Source organism: Trachurus trachurus, assembly GCF_905171665.1.
Source record: "Trachurus trachurus genome assembly, chromosome: 8".
Classification (NCBI taxonomy): domain Eukaryota; kingdom Metazoa; phylum Chordata; class Actinopteri; order Carangiformes; family Carangidae; genus Trachurus; species Trachurus trachurus.
The window spans coordinates 6,837,079-6,855,646 of NC_139905.1; the positions used below are offsets into that span (position 1 = coordinate 6,837,079).

At 42.5% G+C, this 18,568-nt stretch overlaps 3 protein-coding genes across 3 annotated transcripts in view; all 3 read right to left on the reverse strand.

The window, feature by feature from the left end:
• Positions 1–647, reverse strand: part of aclya (ATP citrate lyase a) — a 30,988-nt gene extending 30,341 nt beyond the window's left edge. Inside the window, exon 1 of the mRNA XM_083977373.1 lies at positions 490–647. The gene's annotated coding sequence lies outside the window, so the exon portion shown is untranslated. The remainder of the gene's footprint in view (positions 1–489) is intronic.
• Positions 648–2,366: 1,719 nt separating this feature from the next.
• On the reverse strand, positions 2,367–9,544 carry cnp (2'',3''-cyclic nucleotide 3'' phosphodiesterase). The gene is made up of 4 exons (XM_083977375.1): positions 9,405–9,544; positions 5,631–7,266; positions 5,399–5,526; positions 2,367–4,413 (listed from the first exon to the last, which is right to left on the reverse strand). The coding sequence occupies exons 2-4, from the start codon at positions 7,222–7,224 to the stop codon at positions 3,949–3,951; spliced, it is 2,187 nt and encodes a 728-aa protein (XP_083833501.1). The 5' UTR covers positions 7,225–7,266; positions 9,405–9,544; the 3' UTR covers positions 2,367–3,948.
• A 1,951-nt stretch (positions 9,545–11,495) lies between these two features.
• odad4 (outer dynein arm docking complex subunit 4) lies at positions 11,496–15,460 on the reverse strand (the record flags this gene model as incomplete). The annotated part of the gene is made up of 10 exons (XM_083977380.1): positions 11,496–11,638; positions 11,750–11,946; positions 12,646–12,732; positions 12,825–13,032; positions 13,688–13,897; positions 14,018–14,168; positions 14,383–14,444; positions 14,543–14,693; positions 14,802–14,933; positions 15,335–15,460. The coding sequence occupies 10 exons, from the start codon at positions 15,458–15,460 to the stop codon at positions 11,496–11,498; spliced, it is 1,467 nt and encodes a 488-aa protein (XP_083833506.1).
• Positions 15,461–18,568: the final 3,108 nt, after the last annotated feature.

Sequence of the window (18,568 nt, forward strand, 5' to 3'; positions counted from 1 at the left end):
AACTGGAGGTGATGGATGCTGAGAGGAGCTGAAATCAGATTAAAAAACTTAAATACAAAATAAATTAAGTTTTTTTTTTTTAGATGTTGCAGCTTTAAGTTCAGATTCAACTTACAAACTAACAGTTAAACCAGTTGAGTCACTGAGTAGCCTACCAGAGAAGAACATTTCTGCTGCCAAGTGATTCATTCATTCACAAACCGGTCAGACAACAATTCATTGTCTTAGTAGTGTGTGCATTTCTCTCTCTCTCTGTATGTGTGTGGGTTACAAATATCCACACACACACATATAGCCTACATACACACTCTCACTGCTTATTAAACCTCCCATTAATTAACAATGAAGCAGGAGGAGTGGGGGGTTTAACACGGCTCGTTCAACTTGTCCCATCCTCAGTCAGACAAAGAGGGAAAAAAACTAGTTAGTTAGAGGAAGAAACACACAACATAAAACACTTTCTTTAAAACTTGTATTTTCTCTCTTTACCTTTCTGTCTCGGTGTGGTTGTGGTTGTTGTAGTTTTCCTGCTCCGCTGGATGTGAGACTTTGCTCCGCCGCTGCAGCTGCTCCACTCTGGCCGCCGTGGAGTCAGAGCCGTGGTGCCGGAGAGCGAGGCTCGCTGGGAGTTTTGTCTCCACCGGTCATCTGCCGATAGGCTGCTCGGCCGCTGATTGGTCCGATCTGTAACGTTCTGTTTTAGATGCATTCAGGGGCGGTAGGAAAAATATGTCTTACGAGCATCTTTCTAAATAATTCAACCCAGATGACGAGGGGAAAGTGTGAAGGTTTTTTTTTTTTTTAAGGTGGAAAGATTTTTAATCATCTTATACGTGTCATTCATGATGAAATTACTCTGATTAAACATGAAGAAAATATCAGTATTATTTTAAAATTGCAATAATTCAATATTTATATTAATTTTAATATAAATACAATTCTTACTTCTGCTTTTACAGCTGATTTACTCTCTGCAGCTTCAACATTAAAACACAGACACCTCTCTCTGCACTCTTAGTTTAACTAACTAACTAACTAACTAACTAACTAACTAACTAACTAACTATTCCTTTAAAGTTCAGAGGGAAATATCATTTTTATTTGACAGCTTCGGTGTCAAGCTACTTAACAAATTAAATGTTTGTACACAAACAAAAACTGTAGGGAAGTTCAGATCAACAGTTTGTGAAATAGTTAAACAAAAATGAATTTTAAAATAATAATAATATGGCAGCAAAATATAACTAGACTGTAGCCTATTACATATGGCATAATAGAACTATTTGTTCTTACTTTTGTCAATGGACTTTCTCAAGTTGTATAACCCTAACCCTTACATCTAATGAACTATTTTTATTCTGAATGGGCCACTCTTTCTGAATTTATGTAATTAACCTCTACAAAAACACACTTGGATCTCCAAACGCCTCCATCTCACAGTTGTTGGACCCAACTCAAAAACCAGTTACTCCGGGAGTCCTTGAAGGCAGCATTTGTTTCTTCACCAGGCTCCCACACACACCACTCATGGGGAAAACAGGGCAATCATTCACCGCTGCTGTTCATTGGTTGACATTGTTCTTTATCTCCCACGACAGCCAATCAGGACACGAGTTGACCCGGACCCAGAACCAACACATGGACCCTGAGGTGACAGAGTGACTTCTTGTAGAGTTCATGCTCCCTCACCTGTCCTTGGCCTGGACCTCGAAGAGTTATTTTTAGACCAAATGATGCAGAGCAAAGTCAGTTCAATTGATCAGGTGTTTATTTATTGTTTTAAATAGAGGAAACTCTCATTTAAAAAAAACAACAACAACTTTGGAGCAGGGTGTGTTGGTTGGTGTTTGATGATAATGATAAGATGCAACAATTAGAAAGAAGCTGCAGTTGCACAAGTATGTTTCAATGTGTTCATGCAAATTAGCTGCATCTTTTAAGGCACCGGATTGGCCGGCTGGGAATGAGCACATCACAGCTGAGCCCAACATCACTTTTTTGGCAGTTTTACAGGATGTGATAAATCTTTCAGGCCTTTCTTTTTTTTTTTTTTTTTTACTGTGCCAGACTCTTCTGCAAATGGAAGATGAAAGGACAAAACCAGACATAATGGTGCAACCCAGACTGTGGCACAATGTTTGAAAATACACAATCTGCACAGTCATGAAGGGGCGGGCGGGTGCACTAAAGTGAATCACACTCGAGGGTTTTAAAGGTAGAAAACACCACATGTTCCTCTGGAGGACCATTTTTAATCACTGTAATGTCTCATACTGGAAGTTAAAACAGAAGGAGAGACAGAGAGAGACACTGGAGGAGGTGCAGTGGGTGAACAAACACACTGTGGTTTATAATTTAATCCAATAGATCTGAAACAACATTAAGCTTTAATGTTCATTTTTCTGTTTAGTCAGGGTTGTGTGTGGGCAAAGTGATGCTGCAACTTCCACAAACTTTAATAATGACAGCAGCTCATGTCAAGACATCACATGGAAACTGGTAAAAGTGGATTTTTTTTGGTTTTTACTGTGCCAGATTCTTATGCAAATAAAACATGGTGAAACAGTGACATCCAGTCTGTGGCACAACATTTCAAAACAGAATCTGTAGAGTTGAGAAAGCCGTGTAGAAAAGTGAATTTAATAAGAAGCTGTAAATACCTGACTATAAAGCCTACTGGCATGTTTATATTTAATGTATTACAGCGGGTATTGAGCGCCCTCTGCTGTTTTCGAAAGTCAACTACAGGTGAGTGCTGTGAGAAAATAACCATGTGCATCAGATATAAACAGGGAAAGTGCATAGGCTTTTTTTTCTTTTTGACTGAACACAGGGCGAACGGCAGTACTGGAGCAAAGCATGTTCTTTTTTATTAAGTGTACAAAACAAGTGCAAAAATAGTGATTCGTAAAGAGCTACACAAAAGTAGGAGTTGCCCTTCAAAAATTACAGTCACAGAGGAGTCAAAATGCAAATACATGAAGTGCTGTTCAAGAGGGGAGGAAGAGGAGGAGGAGAAGGGGGAAGGGGAAAGGGGGGGGGGGGGTCGATGGTGCAGTCTTGCGCAGTAGAAAAAGATTGCAAAACATGGACTTGGTTTCACAGCATGATAAGTACTAAGTGCAAGCTGCTGAAAAAACAAATGCCAAATTCATCAGCTTTCTCCCTTTCAAACGATGCACAGTGCAAAAGATTTTACAAGGAAGAACCTCTATAAATGACATCACTCTAATACACTTAATCAAATAGATAACTTTGGCCCGTACGCTATTGTAACAATTAACTTCCTAGGCTGCGCACACATACACAGAAATAACAGCTTGTCCTTTTTTTTTTTTTTCCTTTTATAATTTACAACTAAACACCAGACAGATATGTTGAAGAGGCGGAGCTACTGTTAGCAGGTCAGAAAAGTGTGTTAATGTTGCTACTGGTAACCAGGGATGCATGCAATGAGAGTACCTAGTTTGTTTTTTGTTTTTTTATATTATTATTATTATTATTATTTCCATTCACATCTGAATACTGAGAACACTGACATGTATAGAGGAGGACGTCTACGTCGTAGGGAGCCGTGGAGCTGTGGGAGGAGGAGGAGGCTAAACTAGCTAAAACTGCAGCCGACAACACCTCAGCGAACAGCCAGGTTACTGCAAACTCTGGCACTGATATGTGAAACGAGATACTTGAACGTTGACAAAAAAAAAGGACGAGCCTCACTGGACCGAAGGCATCTTGGGTTGTGGTGCAAATCAACAGTAAAAAGGCACACAGCTTGTGGATTTAGGGTGGCTATTATTACTGAATCCCTAAACACTGCACAAACACACAAACCTTGCACAGAGTTAAGCCTAAGTTTTTAAATTCACCAGTCATCCCGGCCACACATCCCCCCTCCCCTACCCCAAAGAGAGAGAGAAAAAAAAAAGAAGAAAGAAATCTGCCATTTTACAGTATGGTGCACTTTGGCTTCTTCTTCTTCTCTGGTTCTTTTTTGGCGGGCTCCTGCTCCTTGCTCGAGTAGTAGCTGGAGAAGCAGGCGGGGACGCAGATGGGCTCGCGGAGCTGCAGCAGCCACCGGCCCTCGTCGTAGTAGGTCAGCTGGCCCAGCTCCATCTCGGCCGCCACCTCCCTCTGCTGGCCGTCCTGCTGCAGCGCCACGATCTCCAGCAGGTCCAGGCCGGTCTGCACCGGCTCCACGCCCTTCGCGCAGCCCAGGGTGACGTGGGCGCGGCTCCCCAGAGGCAGCGAGGCCGCGGTGGGGTCGGAGGGCGCCGCCTCCTTCTCGGCGTCGTCCGGCCACAGCAGAAGCTGCTCCTCGCTGAGCGACACTCGGGCACCGACCGTGCGAGGAGTGACGAAGAGCGCGCTCAGGGACAGCTCGAATGAAGAACCATAGAGTTCTTTGACAGCCTGGAGAGCAGAGAGGAGATAAAACCATCAGATCGGTTGTTTCTAGGGCCGCAACTAACGATTATTTTAATTATCGATTATTTAAACGATTAATCGATTAGTTGTTTGGTCAATAAAATGTTGAAAAATGTCAGTGTTTCTCAAACCACAAGATGATGTCCTCAAATGTCTTGTTTTGTCCACAAACCAAATAGAGACTCATTTTATCGTCATAAAGGAACAAAGAAACCAGAAATATTCACATTTAAGAAGCTGAATTTTGACTTTTTATAGCTAAAACTTTTTTTCTTTCAAAACGGTTCATTTTTCAAAAATAATACATCCATAGAACGTCTAGAGGGGTGCTGAATAAATTTTTTTTTTTTTTTTTTTTTAAAGGGTACATAAATAATTGTTTTATAAATTTTGATGGGTCCAAAATATATAAATATTTACATCTGGTTACGTTGGCAATGTCGGCGACTCGGCATGAAATGATCTCTGCACCAACAGCATTAGTATGTTGATGTTACGTGAGGTGGAGCTCAGGGGGGGAGCCAGATCCTGATAGCTCTGTGGAGAAAATGGCATCATGCTAATGCTAATGCTAGCTAACAGTCAGCCGGTACTGTAACGTTTCCGGTGCAGGCGTGATGATGCTGCAGGTTTGTCGGGTTCGTCTGCAGGTGAGTTAGTGTGAAATGATTCAGATGTGTTTCCAGTCCGCTGTCGACACCGGAGCTGCTGCTCGTTAAATACGGTTAGCGTTAGCTTAGCTTTAGCTACTAGCTGCGTAGCTGACACTTACTGGCTGGGAGGAATTAAACTTGTAGCTAACACCTTTAAAAAACTACTCAAACTGATGATTCGATTACTGTATCAAAATAGTTGAAGATTAATTTAATAACTGATTATTGTTCAATTAATTGCTGTGGCTCTAGTTGTTACCCAATTAAAAAAATGCAGGTTAATAAATGTACAAAATGTTAACCAGTGTGTTTCTTACAGGCTTCAGTGCGTACTCTTTGGCCCCCTCTGCTTTCCCATAGTCACAGAACTTTGTAGTGCAGTGCAGAGTTCCTTTGGCTTCGAAGTACTGCTCCAGATCCACCTCCTTCTCCGCTTTACCGGTGACTGTGAACACAACACAAGATCAGCTGATTCATCTCTGATGCATTCAGTTTTATAATGACGGAAAAAACCTAAAAAAAAACAACAACAACAAAACACACACTCACAGTCTGCTATGTGTTTCTTGAAGGCCTCCAAGGTGTCCAGCGTCTTCAGGAAGTCCATGGAGGTGCAGCGGACCTTGTCCTGCACCGAGGAGAGGAGGAACCAGCCGAAGTAGAGCGGGAGCGTCACCTCCTCCAGCGACGCCTTCATGGCCTCCAGCGTCGCCTCCTCCAGCCCTCGCCGGCTCTTCTTGGCGAGCTGCGCCGGGTCCCTGCTCCACTCCGTCAGCGGCTCCAGGAAGATGGCGACGAGGTGCTGCTCCTCGGCGATCTCCCCCAGGCGGGCCAGCCGGTCCTGGGTGTGGTTGGTGTCGTCCACCACGACCAGCACCGAGGACGTGGCCGAGGCGCCGCCGCCACCGCAGCAGCTCGCCACCGCCGCGTCCAGAGCCTTGTACCCGTCGGCGGACGACTCGGGACTCTCTGGCTTGACGCCGTGGTCGTCGGCGCGCACCACGGAGCAGTGGTGGTCTTTGTAGGTGTCGGCGATGGCGCGGGCCAGGAAGCTCTTCCCGCTGCCGGGGAGGCCTCGGAGGACGATGAGGGTGCGTGAGGAGCGCAGCGCGTCTTTGGTCTGGTCTCGCTCCAGGATGGCGAAGGACAGCGAGCCGGGGGCGGGGTCGGGGTCCTCCTCTGGCTCCGGCTCCACGTTGTTCTGCTCAGATGCAACAGCTTCTCCTCCTTCTCCTGCTCCTTCTGGAAGCTGCTCAGGCTCCACTTCCTTCTTGTCCTCTTCAGGTTTCACAGGCTCGGCTGAACTCTCCTCCTTTAGTGTCACAGCTTCTGTCGGCTTCTCGGCGGGAACTTCTACCACCACCACCGCTGCTGTTTTCTCCTCTCCCTCCTCCTCCTCCTTCTTCTTCGCAGGCTCGGCTGCCACATCCACATCTTTCGCCGCCTCTGGTTCTGCCTCCACGGTCTTCATGGCCTCCACCACCACCACCGGTCCGGACGCCGTCGTCTCCTCTTCCTCCTCCTGCTGCGTGTTGAGCGGCTGCTGCGCTGCGACTGGTGCCGGTTCAGGTGATGTTTGCTTTTGCTCTTGCGGCGGCTCGGCTTCTGGAAGCGATTCTGCCGGTTTCTCTGGCTCGGGGACAGGGGCGCTCTCTGCCAGAGGCGTTTGCACAGGCTCAGGCTCTGGGTCATTCGCTGGCACCGGCTGCTGCTGTTCTGGCTGACTGTCCTCTGGTTCTGTCTCTAAAGCTGCAACTGGGTCAGAGATCTTTTCAGATGACTCATCTGGTTCTGCTGCTGCTGCTGCGGCCGCTGCCCCTGCCCCGGGCGCCGCCAGCTCCGACTCCAGCTCCAGCTCCAGCTCACACTTTTCAATCTCCATTTCTGTTTTCTCCTCGGACTGCGTCACATTTTCTGTCACAACCAGCTCCTCTGTTACTTTGACATGTTCGATGACTTGTTGTGCGTCGTCGTCGTCGTGACCGTTCACCGCCGGCTGCTGCTCGGGCCCCTCACCAGCAGCTGGTGGCTTCTCAGGCTCCGTGGATTCCACCGCTGCCTCCAGTTTCGACACAACCTCTTTTTCCATTACAGCCTCCTCTTGCTGTGGAGTCTCTGACGCATCTAAAACCTCAGTATCCATGTCTGGTTTACAGTCAGTCTGCCTGGAGACACCACCATGTACCTTCAGAAACAAAAGACACAGTTTATAATCAGCTCAGCAACGACGACGAGTCAGTTCATTAAAACGCCAACACTTCCCCACCCACTAACTTTAATGCAGCTGTTTAAAAACCACCTTTTCTCTCCAGCTCTTGGCCCGAATGATGCCACCTCATCAGTTTTTAGTTTAATGATAACGTTCAAACATTCAGCACTTTTTCCGTTTCGTCCTTTGTTGACTTTTCCCCATTTCATTCCTTCCTGTTGCAAACACGTTAAAGCCATTTCCCCTTAATCGGGCAAGTCATCAAACATTTAATATATGGACTTATGTGTGCTAGCTGGACGTTAATTGAAATGCACTCAGTGCTCAGTGTGTGGTCGCATTAAAAGGAAAAAAAACTTAATTATATAGAAGGACACAAACGGGAAATGCATAAAAGAAACAAATGGACTGGAGCAGAACGAGTCCAACATTTGACTCGTCGCTTTAATTGTATAAACGATACTGACACTGACTCACTGTTATTCTTTTTTAAATCCTCGTTCCATGATCGTCTGTTCTGTATTTTCCCCCCTTTACTCTGTATTTTATAATAATAGGTATAAACCAATAAAAAATAAGTTAAAGAATAATGATTGCGTGTTTTCACCAAAATTGAAGCATTTAAAAAGTGGTTTGTCGACGTCTTCCAGTATCAACATGAGTCATGTATCTACTCGTTTAGACTTCTTATGTCATATTTCTAAATCAAAAGTAAAATCTGATTTAGAGGGAGGCCGTTTGTCACATGATCAACGATACATAAATCAGAAACTGATCTCCCAGCTGGCTCAGATGAACATGTACATCAGCTGCATTCTGCCGTCTGACCACATGCAGCTGAGGACTGAGGTCATAATGTCTCATACAGGACAGGAGGACGTTCCTCCATAATTTAACGACAAATTTCTATTTTCCCCTCGGTGCAGTAGTAGGTGAACTCACCCACGTCTATAATTTATAACCCAGTGGATCTGAAACAACAACAACATTTGAAGCTCGTATGATGATTTATGTTCAATCAGGGTTCAGCCCTTGTTGCACACACACAGGATGGGTGTGGGCAACATGATGCTCCAACTTAATACCATTTTAATTTCTACCAGCATGCATTAAAAGAAATTAACAACAGGAGCTCAGAGGTGGAGATGCACAAGCATGACTGGATGAATATGTGTGTTTGTGTGTGTTCAGGCCTCACATGGGGAGAAATTTAGAGGGTTGCCAAGAGAAACATAAGACAAAGGGTAGTTAAAGAAAATGGGGCATCGCAGTAAAGTGTGATTACATCATAGCACAGCGACCTCCACCGTGCAGCTGCAGATTCACCCCAAACGTCACAGTGCGTGTGTATGTGTAAGGTTTGTGTGTGTTGTTATTATTATAAATGCTGATTTAACAGATGTAGTGCGACGCCTCGTCGTGTCATGAGACAGAAGGGGAAGCTCTCAACAAAGACCAACCTGCCCCCCCTCTCCACCCCAACTGACTCCTCAATGTGGAGAACACACAACTGAAACCTAACACACACTAAAAAAAAAAAAAAAAACTGGGAATATCAACACTTTCACATTCATTTCACGCATTTACATAGTGAAAGCTGCAGCAGCTGTGAATGCGACTGGGTGAGAGGATGTTTTATTCATTATTTCTTTATTTTTTCTTATTAAAAAGGCAGGTTTAACTCAATATAATCACATTAGGTTAATTAAAAATAACATTTTCTGTCATAGAACAGTAGAAAACGGTGGTTAAATGAGGTTAAATGTTGTTTTAAACACAAGGTCTGGCGTTAGATTTTTTTAGTAACTGCACAATGTGGCCGGGCGGGGAGTGGCGTCCGTGCACCTCACTCACGCTAGCACGCCAGCCAGACAAAAACAATTTGGTCTGGCAGCGACTTTAAAGTGGATAAAAGCAGCGCCACGTCTCATGGACATGCACGCAAACAACTCACCAGGGAGCGAACTAGAGACCGGAGCAACTTATTGACGTGATATTTCAGAGTAAACAAAGGAGGTAACGGAGGAGCGGAGGGTGTCAGCGTGGTGGTGGTGGAGGAGAGGTGGTGAGGGGGTGGGTGGGGGCTATTGTTGGGTAAAAAATGCCAGGCTTACCAGTTGCTGCTGCTGCTGCTGCCTCCGCTGCTGCCGCTGCTGCTGCTGCTGAGGTGGAGCTGTCGGTGGTGCCGCTGACCACGCGTTTCTCTCCGGATACAATGACAAGGCAATCCTGGGCAGCGCTCTTCAAGGAGAGGGAGGGGCGGCGCGGGGCGCGGGGCGGAAAGAGACGGAAACTCCCGGGAACGCGCAACTGGGCGGGGCCACGGACACGCCCCTGATACCGGAAGTACAAATCTTAAAAATCTTAAATCTAAAAATGTATTGTTTGTTATGAAAACAACCCGAATAACAATTTTGTCTTGAATATTCTGTTTAAAATTATTTTTTCTTTATGCAATTTTTTAAATTTACAAACAGAAATTTTCTGATTCATTTCCAAAATTGTCTCCTTTTTATAAAATTGTATTTTATCTCTAAATTATAAAATAAGTGTTTTGTTTTTATGTAACTTGTCTTTTTTTTCCATCTAATGAATTTGTAATTTAATCGATTGTGTTATTTGCTTTGTATTACCTCAATGTTCTTTACTTTATCTACATTTACATTAGAATAAATAAAATTATGCCCTTCTTTTTACAGTCTATGATTATGCCCCAGCTACAATTTTATTTTAATCTCATATATTTAAACTGTATTGTACTTGATTTGTATTAATATAAAACATTAAAACTCTCTGCAATAAAAGAAAACACAAGATATGTAAAACATAGTGACTGTACTATTATACAATATAATTATCTATTTTAGCGCTATTTATTTTGTGTATTGTGTCTACTTTTTTGTTTTTTTATTCAGTATTTTGTTTGTGTTTGTTACTTCATTAATTAATTTAAGACATTTTTTGTCATCTGTTCTTGTGTGTGAGCAGGATGTGTATTTATGTGCATGTGTGATGAACATTTCTCTATTTTTTTTTTTCATTTCACTCCTACAGGTCACACACAGCTGGCTCACACCCACCCGCAGTCTGGTTCTGCCTCTTAAAGGAAGCCTTTCCTCTCCACTGAGGGAACTGAAAATACTCTTTTGTAAATACGTATTAATGAAGAGGAGGTCTGGACCTGCTCTGTTTGAAAAGTTTCCTTGATATAACTTCTGTTGTGAATCAGTGCTATGTAAATAAAAAGGGACACTCAACCATAAACTGTAATTCTGCTCTCTGAAGTGGTCAGTGTTAGCCTGAAGCCTGCAGGAAGCGCTCATGCATGTCTGGTAACAGATACAGTCGAGGTGTGACATGGGAAGTTCCCTGAAGTAAACACAGCTCAGTGTGGGGAACTTTCACTTGGTAAAGGGACTGTGTGATTAAATTCCCTTGTGATTTATATCAAGTGACATCTGCATTGCAAAGGTCGTTTTCATTGGAATTTGACAAAACTCAGCCCCGCAAATAGATTCTGGCTTGAACATATTGAACAGAAAATATTTACAGAGCTGAAATTAATATCATCTGTTCTCCAGAAGCAAAAATGAAATAGCTTTTGGAAAGTACGACTGTTTACACAAAGATATTCTTACTGTTTTCTCAGGTAACTTATATATAAAGCAGGATGAAGGCCAGATCTGGGCCTTTAAACAACTTCCCCATATCACTATTCTTACTTCTCAGTATCAGTTTACATGTGTACAATCCACTTTTATCAACAGAGTGTGGGTGTGATCTTCTCGTTTTGATAACATTTGACCGATTCAATGTCTGCTTTATTATGGTTACGACTGGAGTTCATTTTTGTTGCTATTTTGACAAGTCACTTTGGTCTATGTGCATCAAGACCTTTAAGCGAACTCCAGGCCTTTTAATAAGCTGATTTTTCCTATTGAAAACATGACAAACATATCAAACTCAGAGACAAATACATTCAAAGTCTTTTCATTACAAGTCATCTTAAACAGAACTGAGACTTGGATATCTCTGTTACCAATCTGAGGAAGATGACTGTTCTTCTTCTGACCACTGATAGTTCTCCTCTCTCTTTTTATTTCAGGCTGCACTCAGTCATTATGACAGGTGTTGTTTTGCGTCATCAAGAGCCTGAAATGAAGAATGATAAATGTCAAGAGTTTAAAAATATCTTTAAATGAAGCTCAGACGATGGGAATGGGAAAGTGAAAGGGAAAGGGAACCTTCTGGATAGCATCAGTCATGGCCGAGTCGTCCTCTTGCAGTTTGGCGAAGATCAGCGCTCTCTCAAAGCTCTCAACACTGGACTCAAAGTTTCCAAGTTTCACTGATAATAAACAGAGAGGACATTATTATTATTATTATTATTATTAAGGCTCAGGTCAGTACAGCGCGAGAAGATGACCGACCGTTCATCAAAAATTAGACAGAGAATTACATTCTGATTGTGCCACCAACACGTTGGCGTTTATCTGCCATTTCTCGTCCACAATTTCATCGGCCGCAGCGGCTGAACGGACGCCGTAGTCACGCGCATCTCTGTGCAGATCAAGCTCCATGTAGCACCAACCGATCTCGTGGAACAGCCAGGTCTTTTCCAGCCCACCACGCACCAGGGGAATCTTCTTTTCCCAGCTGAGTCACCGACACAGAGAAAAGAAAGTGAAATCAATACAGAGCCACTCTCCTCCAGTCAATCTTATATGTCTATATATATAAAATGATGCAGGTCAGTGATGGTTGTAATATTTCTCATGAACGTTCCTGTTTGTGTCTTTTACGTAAGCCAGTGAGTTCAACATTAAATACAAACTAGCTACACACATGCCAGCTGTTAAATGGTGCGGCGGTTATCTCTGCAAGACAAACAGGAAATGTTGGTTGAGTCTAAGACACAAGTGGTGAGATGGTACAAGTCACAACATGGTGCATTAAGCGGGTGTGTGTGTGTGTGTGTGGGTGTCTGTGTGGTACATCTTTTGAACTCTATAATGAACTTCAACAAAATGTGCAAACGTTTTCAACAGCTGAACAACTAAAGAGTTGAACTACAGAGCTGTAACACAAATACTGTCAACAAAAGTAAAACAAAACCCTTTATCAACTCAAATAATTTCTCCTTCTAAAGCAGTCTGTGTCTGCTGCTTCCTCGATTGTGGATTAAAGGCTCATTTTACCAAGTGTAGAAAGAAAGAATCAGGTTATTCTGAACAGGAAGTGTTGTAACTGACTTATATTACAATCATCCTGGTGGTGGTTCAGACAGCTGAGGTTAGGACGGATGACTGTATCACATATTTCACAAGTGCAGGATGTATTTCATGATCTACTTACAACTCAATGGCCTGAGTGAACTGTCCAGTTTGGGCGTATAATCTGCCGATGTTGTCCAGCGCCCTGGACATCGCCTCTGGGAGTTTGCTGTTGAAAGGGAAGATGATTAAACATTTAAATCTCTCATTGTTCGACATGTTTCACTCCTCTTGTTGTGTACTGTTTTGTCAGGTTCTCACCACTGTTTAGCCAACTCCAAGTCTTTCTGATGATGCTCCAATGCTTTCTCCATTTCTCCCAGGTCCATCAAAGCGTTGCCGATGCAGCTGTGCAGGCCGCCTAACACCTCTTTCTTATTGGGCGCATCTTTCTCCGGCCACGCCTGCACTGTCTTCAAGAGCTCTTTTGCCTTCCTGAGACTCCCTGCTGCGTTTCCAGATGCCAACTCTAAGACAACATGTAGCATTAGCATGTTGGGGTTAAAGGGATAGTTCAACATTTTGGCAAACTGACCCATTGCCATAATCCTTATAGTTTTAGAAGTAGGTTTGTTACCTTTATTTGTCGGTGCAAACTGTTTTTAGAACGGCAGAACAGAGCCGCGAGCTGCTCAGAGCTACGCTACGGAGGCTCATGGGGTTTATTGGTTTCCCTCATCAAACTCATCAAATACACAATCCAACAACTCCAAAACGCTCTGGTAGACAAGTTGTGTCCGACGTTAACGTGCATCAGTGGTTTTGGATGAATTTACCTCTAAAACAACTCTGTCTGGTAATGTTCTGTTATTATCTCATAGCGTGGTGAATGTGCAGGTCACAACTTGTCCACCAGAGCATTTTGGAGTTGTTGGATTGTGTATTTGATGAGGCATTGTGTATTTGATGAGGGAAACCAAGAAATCCCATGAGCCTCCGTAGCGTAGCTCAGAGCAGCTTGTGGCTCTGCTCCGCTGTTCTAAATATAGCTTGCACCGACAATTAAAGGTAACAAACCTGCTGCTATGACTATAGGGATTATGGCAATGGGCCAATTTGCCAAAATGTTGAACGATCCCTTTAAAAGCAGAAAGGCACCAAGCTGAAAGTTCAGCTGGATTTACCTGCATCAATGTCGTCCAGGCTCTTCAGCAGAGCCTCAGTGGGTTCATGGGCTCTGCTAAATTTTGGTTTTGCCATCTTACGGCTTTGCTCCTTCGCACACGCAGGCCTCTCCTGGTTCCACAACTCAGTACAAGAGTCGAGGTACTTCAGCGAGCTCTGAATGACGTCCTGCAGCCGCTCCCCGCTCCTCGTTTTGCCTTTTACCAAATCTGGGGATCATTGTGAAACAAAATATCAGCTGATTAAACGGGAACGTATCATTGGTAGAGAAACTAATTTGAAGCTGTCAATGATGTAGCGAGACAAATAATAAATGATTAACACGGCACCTCCATCTTTGAGTAGCTTCTCTAGATATTTCTTGTCATGGTAAAACTCTCCCAGCAGCTGTTTGGTCGTCTTCTCACTCTTGGGGATCTTCTGTGTCTGCTGTTTTTTCGCCGTTGACAGATGCTCAATAGCAGTAAGTGGTCGCACTCTCTTTAAAAGTTGGTTATTAAGAAACACAGATACATTAGAGACATGATCATGGGTAAAAGACTCAAACACTGTGCAGGATTTCCTTATTTTATTTTCCTATTCCCTGCTTCAGTAGAAATGTCTCATGGCTGTAGGATGGTTATCATTTGAACAGCTCTGCCTCTTAGCAGGCATATTAAATACTGGATTACGGAAGGGCAGGTGAAAGACTCACCTCTTCATCTTTCTGGAGAGTTGATAGGTCTCCTTTAATCTCCAGTTTCACAGAGGGAGGACCTGTGATGGTTCAAAATTTAAGCGTCAGAGAGGATATTCATAAAACACAGTGATTTCGATTTAAGTCGAGAAATTCTGTTAAAGTTTCTTCATATTACCGACAGAGTTTTCTATGGCCTCCTGTGCTTTTTGGATGCCCAGTCTGAACTCCTGTATTTGTGGACGCAGCTTTTGTCCTCTGTGGTAAAAAACCAGTGCAAATTCAAATTCTCCCATGTGGTATAAAGCCTCTGCCTTCTGGTACAAACCCTAAAAAAAATCATGATAAAAATACTCTCATATTCACAGTAGAGAGCTGGCAGGAGGGGGCCTGGTGGGCAATGGAAAGCACAGTCATAAATATTTCTGCATTTCTACCTCGAAAAAGGATTTATCCTCTCTGAGTGAAGCCTCTGCATCTTTTAAAGCGTTTTCAGACTGACCCATCTTCAGGTAACATTTAGCTCGGCCCACGAAGCAGTTCTTATCATCAGCCTTTAAACCCAGGGCCTGGACACAGAAACAAAAAGTTAATTTCACATTTGACAATGAAAAACACACAAGACAATGAGTTTCACTGAGGACAGCTGCTGGACTTTTGCATTGTATATTTGCAATATTTTTAGTATTATTATTTATTTATTTGTGTTATTTCCCTTTCTAATGTCATTCCAACACTTATTAATTAAGATCTTTATTGCCATTGTGCATTTACAACGAAATACTGTTGGAGCAAAACCTCCAGATGCCTAAAAAAGAAAGAAAGAAGAGAGAGAAAAGAAAAAGAAAAGCAAAAATAAGAAAAAGACAAAGACAAAGAAAAAAAATGATAGTTGTGTAAATGATTTGAAACAAATAAAGTTTAAAAAGAAAAAAAAAAGCTGCTGAACTTTTAACTTCTTGGCACCTACCGTTGTGAAACTGTCCACGGCCTTTTTATACTCTCCTTTCAGGTACAACCAGTCGCCTTCGGCCATCAAGGTTGTAAATACATTCATCGGCTTCTGACCATCTTCGTCTCCATCGTTGTCCGACATTTTAGTCACTTTAAATTTCTTTTTTTTGTGTGTTTTTTTAAGAGCAACAACACTCACAGAAAGCACGTCTCCGCTCAGTATCCACCACACACTACAACATCCGGTATCCTAGCAACCACAGCAACAAACTGCAACAGGGAAACGCCGCCATCTAGCGGCCGTTTGATGCAGCGCAGCAGAAATGAGTTTTCAGCAGGGGGGGTAGTTTATGGGGGGGGGTTAAGGGGGCCCAGTAAAATAACTGCATAAAAACCTATAGATAATGAAAACTATAAGCCTTTCCCTTTGTTTTAGTGCAAAGAAGTACATGATTAAGGTGTTTACATGAAATAAACTATCCTTTTACAAAACATAAGAACAATTTGAAATTTCTTGATAAAAAATATGTGCAATTTCAGCAGCCTTATGCCCTCCTCTGTGACTGTCTGTCTTATATGTAACTTTCACACTTGATAAATTCATCCTCTGAGCCAGATCGGATCCTCTGGAAGGACGGTTTTGGCATGTGGGCTGCACGTCTGACACCCCTGACGTACAGTAGACTAGATAGATAGTTTTGTTGTAGTGGATATCCTAAAATATGAATGCATTTTAAGTGGGTAAACCTGCGTATCACAGAGACTACACCACTGGTCATAACCATAGACATAAAGATAGGGTGAAGTCAGGTAAAATGGGCCACTTTTTGGTGAATGATTAATAAGACCATCAAAAACGCTATGCATGAAATCCATTGATATTTTTAAAAATCGACATAGGTCTCTTAAATGTTTCTGTGTGAAAAAAAAATTAAAAAGTATAATTATTTTGGAATTATGAGAGTTAAAGTATCGGGATATTCCCTCTCGAGGTACGATGAAGGTTCAGGTAAAATGGGCCAGCCGTTCAGTTAAATTGGGCCAAGAGAGAACAACACAGTAATTTTAGCAGAAATCATTTAAATTTTAATAATTAATTGACACTACTACTAAACTACAACACTAAACTTAACATTAACAGTGAATACATAAGAGGTTGAAGACATTTTCTAATCTTAAAATGCATTTTAAAATTACATGATCATGTTGTTGCTATGCTCTTTGTTAACTGACTATGTTATAGGCTCTTTTACTGTGTGTGAATGTGTGTGTGTGGCATTATAGATGCCATTTTTTCCCCCACAGTGCTAATGGCACCATGAGTGGCACTGACCAACCTTGGATATATATCTAACTTTGAACATGTTTTGCACCCTCAATTTCTGTGTAACTTCAGTGTAAGACTGTGTTTTGTATGTGGCCCATTTTAGCTGAAATGCATGGCTCAATTTACCATGATGCATTAAGGTAAATTGAGCCACCCACAAAAAATGGATTTAAATTAAAAATAAGTAAGCTTAGCAAGAATTTTGCATTCTATCCAATGGGGGGAATCACAATGTGTATTATAAATCACATTTTTTATTGTAGATCTGTTTTTTTACGGAGTTATCAACCTTATCAGTTTCAAGTGAAATTTGTTTGCCAGGCCACTTTTCGCACACTTCTCCTCAGCAGGCTGGATATAAAGCATTGTCCCACCCACAACAGCAACCAGAGACCACTCAAACCAATTGTTTTTTTTCAAGTACAGTTGTAGCAACAATTTGAAATCATTTACAGCCATTGCCTGTTAAAACTTAAAAAGCTAGGAGGCTCAAACCTTAACTGGCTCATTTTACCTGATGGCCCAATTTACCTGATGTCACCCTACGTATATTATGTCTATGGTTAAAAATCCCCCCACCAAAAAAATCGAATCCAGCCAATATAACTGATCAAAATTGGTTATAAGCCCATATTCTGCTCAACATAATGAAAAGAGCCACAAGGCCAACAAACTATTTTAAATAGTTGGTTCGTCATATAAAAGGAGAAAAACAAACAACTGTCTAAAGGAGGTAAAGCTCGGGGAGGACGCCACAGAAATTCACCAGTAGGATTTAGCTGATCTGAGAACTGATCGACTATTCTCTCAATCATATTTGGTCTTTACATTATATTAATGACAGGGTGAGGTGTGCTAAATTGTAATGCCTGTGATGGTGTTGAAGCCCGTATAGGGGGGGATGTGTTGTGGAATTAAATTGAAATGAAATGAAACAAACATTTAAGGGGAAACCCAGAGGAGGCCAACTTTATTGACATGGCTGGTACTTTTCAAGGGTAAAGAGAGGATGGTTTCACCGTTAAGGGCAAAAACAAGAGAGAGAGAGAGAGCAAAGATGAGGATGCTTTTCTTTTCTTTTCTTCATGAGATGCACCAAGATTAACAACACACTCATCAGGAAGCAACTGAACATCACTGGGTTTCGTCATCACACAAGTGCCCGACTTTCTTAGACGATGGCAAACATTATCACAGGTCATTGTTCTTTTTATCTGTTGCGTTGAGTAAAATTAGACAGCTTGCATCACAGTCAAGGAACACAAAGAGAAGAGCGTAAATCTATTTCTGTGCAATACTTCATGCGGACCAAGCAAAAAAAAACAAAAAAACAATTACCTTCCTGATTCCGTGTCTAAGAAACTCTCACAATCGTTGTCGCTTCCAAACGTTTAAACATGTTAGAAAAGTGTCCTCATCTCACACCGATGGTTCTATCAGACAGCAAATTTACAATAAATATACATATCAAAATAAAAAAAAATGGAAAAAAAAATTTATAATAATCAACTATTGTCACAAATCAACACTTTACATTCCAGTAAAATGTACAATGCAGCAATCTGTGAATGGCAACATCAAACATAAAACCTGTGAGAACAAGAGGTAGGGGGACTCTGCCGGCGACGGGGGCCGGCGCCGCTGTCTCGCCACTGCCATCTTTCTACTGTGCTTCAGCTGGACTGTGTGTGTGTGTGTGTAGGTCTAGGCTCCAGGTGTCGTGACTTTTTAAAAATGCTCAAATGCTCGTATTGGCGTATGACAAGGAGGCAGTTTTCAGTGTGAATTCGTAGCAGCTGACTGTCTGTTTGTCTTGTCTGACAGGGGAGGAGGCGGGAAGTGTGGGGGCCGCGGGCGGGGGAGGTGGGGGCGGGGGGGCTTTTTGCTCAGTGATTTTCTCCCAATAAAAAAAAAAAATCATTA

What these genes read in the sequence shown, in the direction of transcription:
- cnp (XM_083977375.1), bottom strand. Translation starts at nt 7,224, where the DNA reads ATGGATACTGAGGTTTTAGATGCGTCAGAGACTCCACAGCAAGAGGAG. An exon ending in CAAGAAACACATAGCAGACT is followed by an intron (nt 5,527 to 5,630) that starts GTGAGTGTGTGT and finishes TTGTGTTCACAG; the next exon opens with TCACCGGTAAAGCGGAGAAG. An exon ending in AAGAGTACGCACTGAAGCCT is followed by an intron (nt 4,414 to 5,398) that starts GTAAGAAACACA and finishes TCTGCTCTCCAG; the next exon opens with GCTGTCAAAGAACTCTATGG.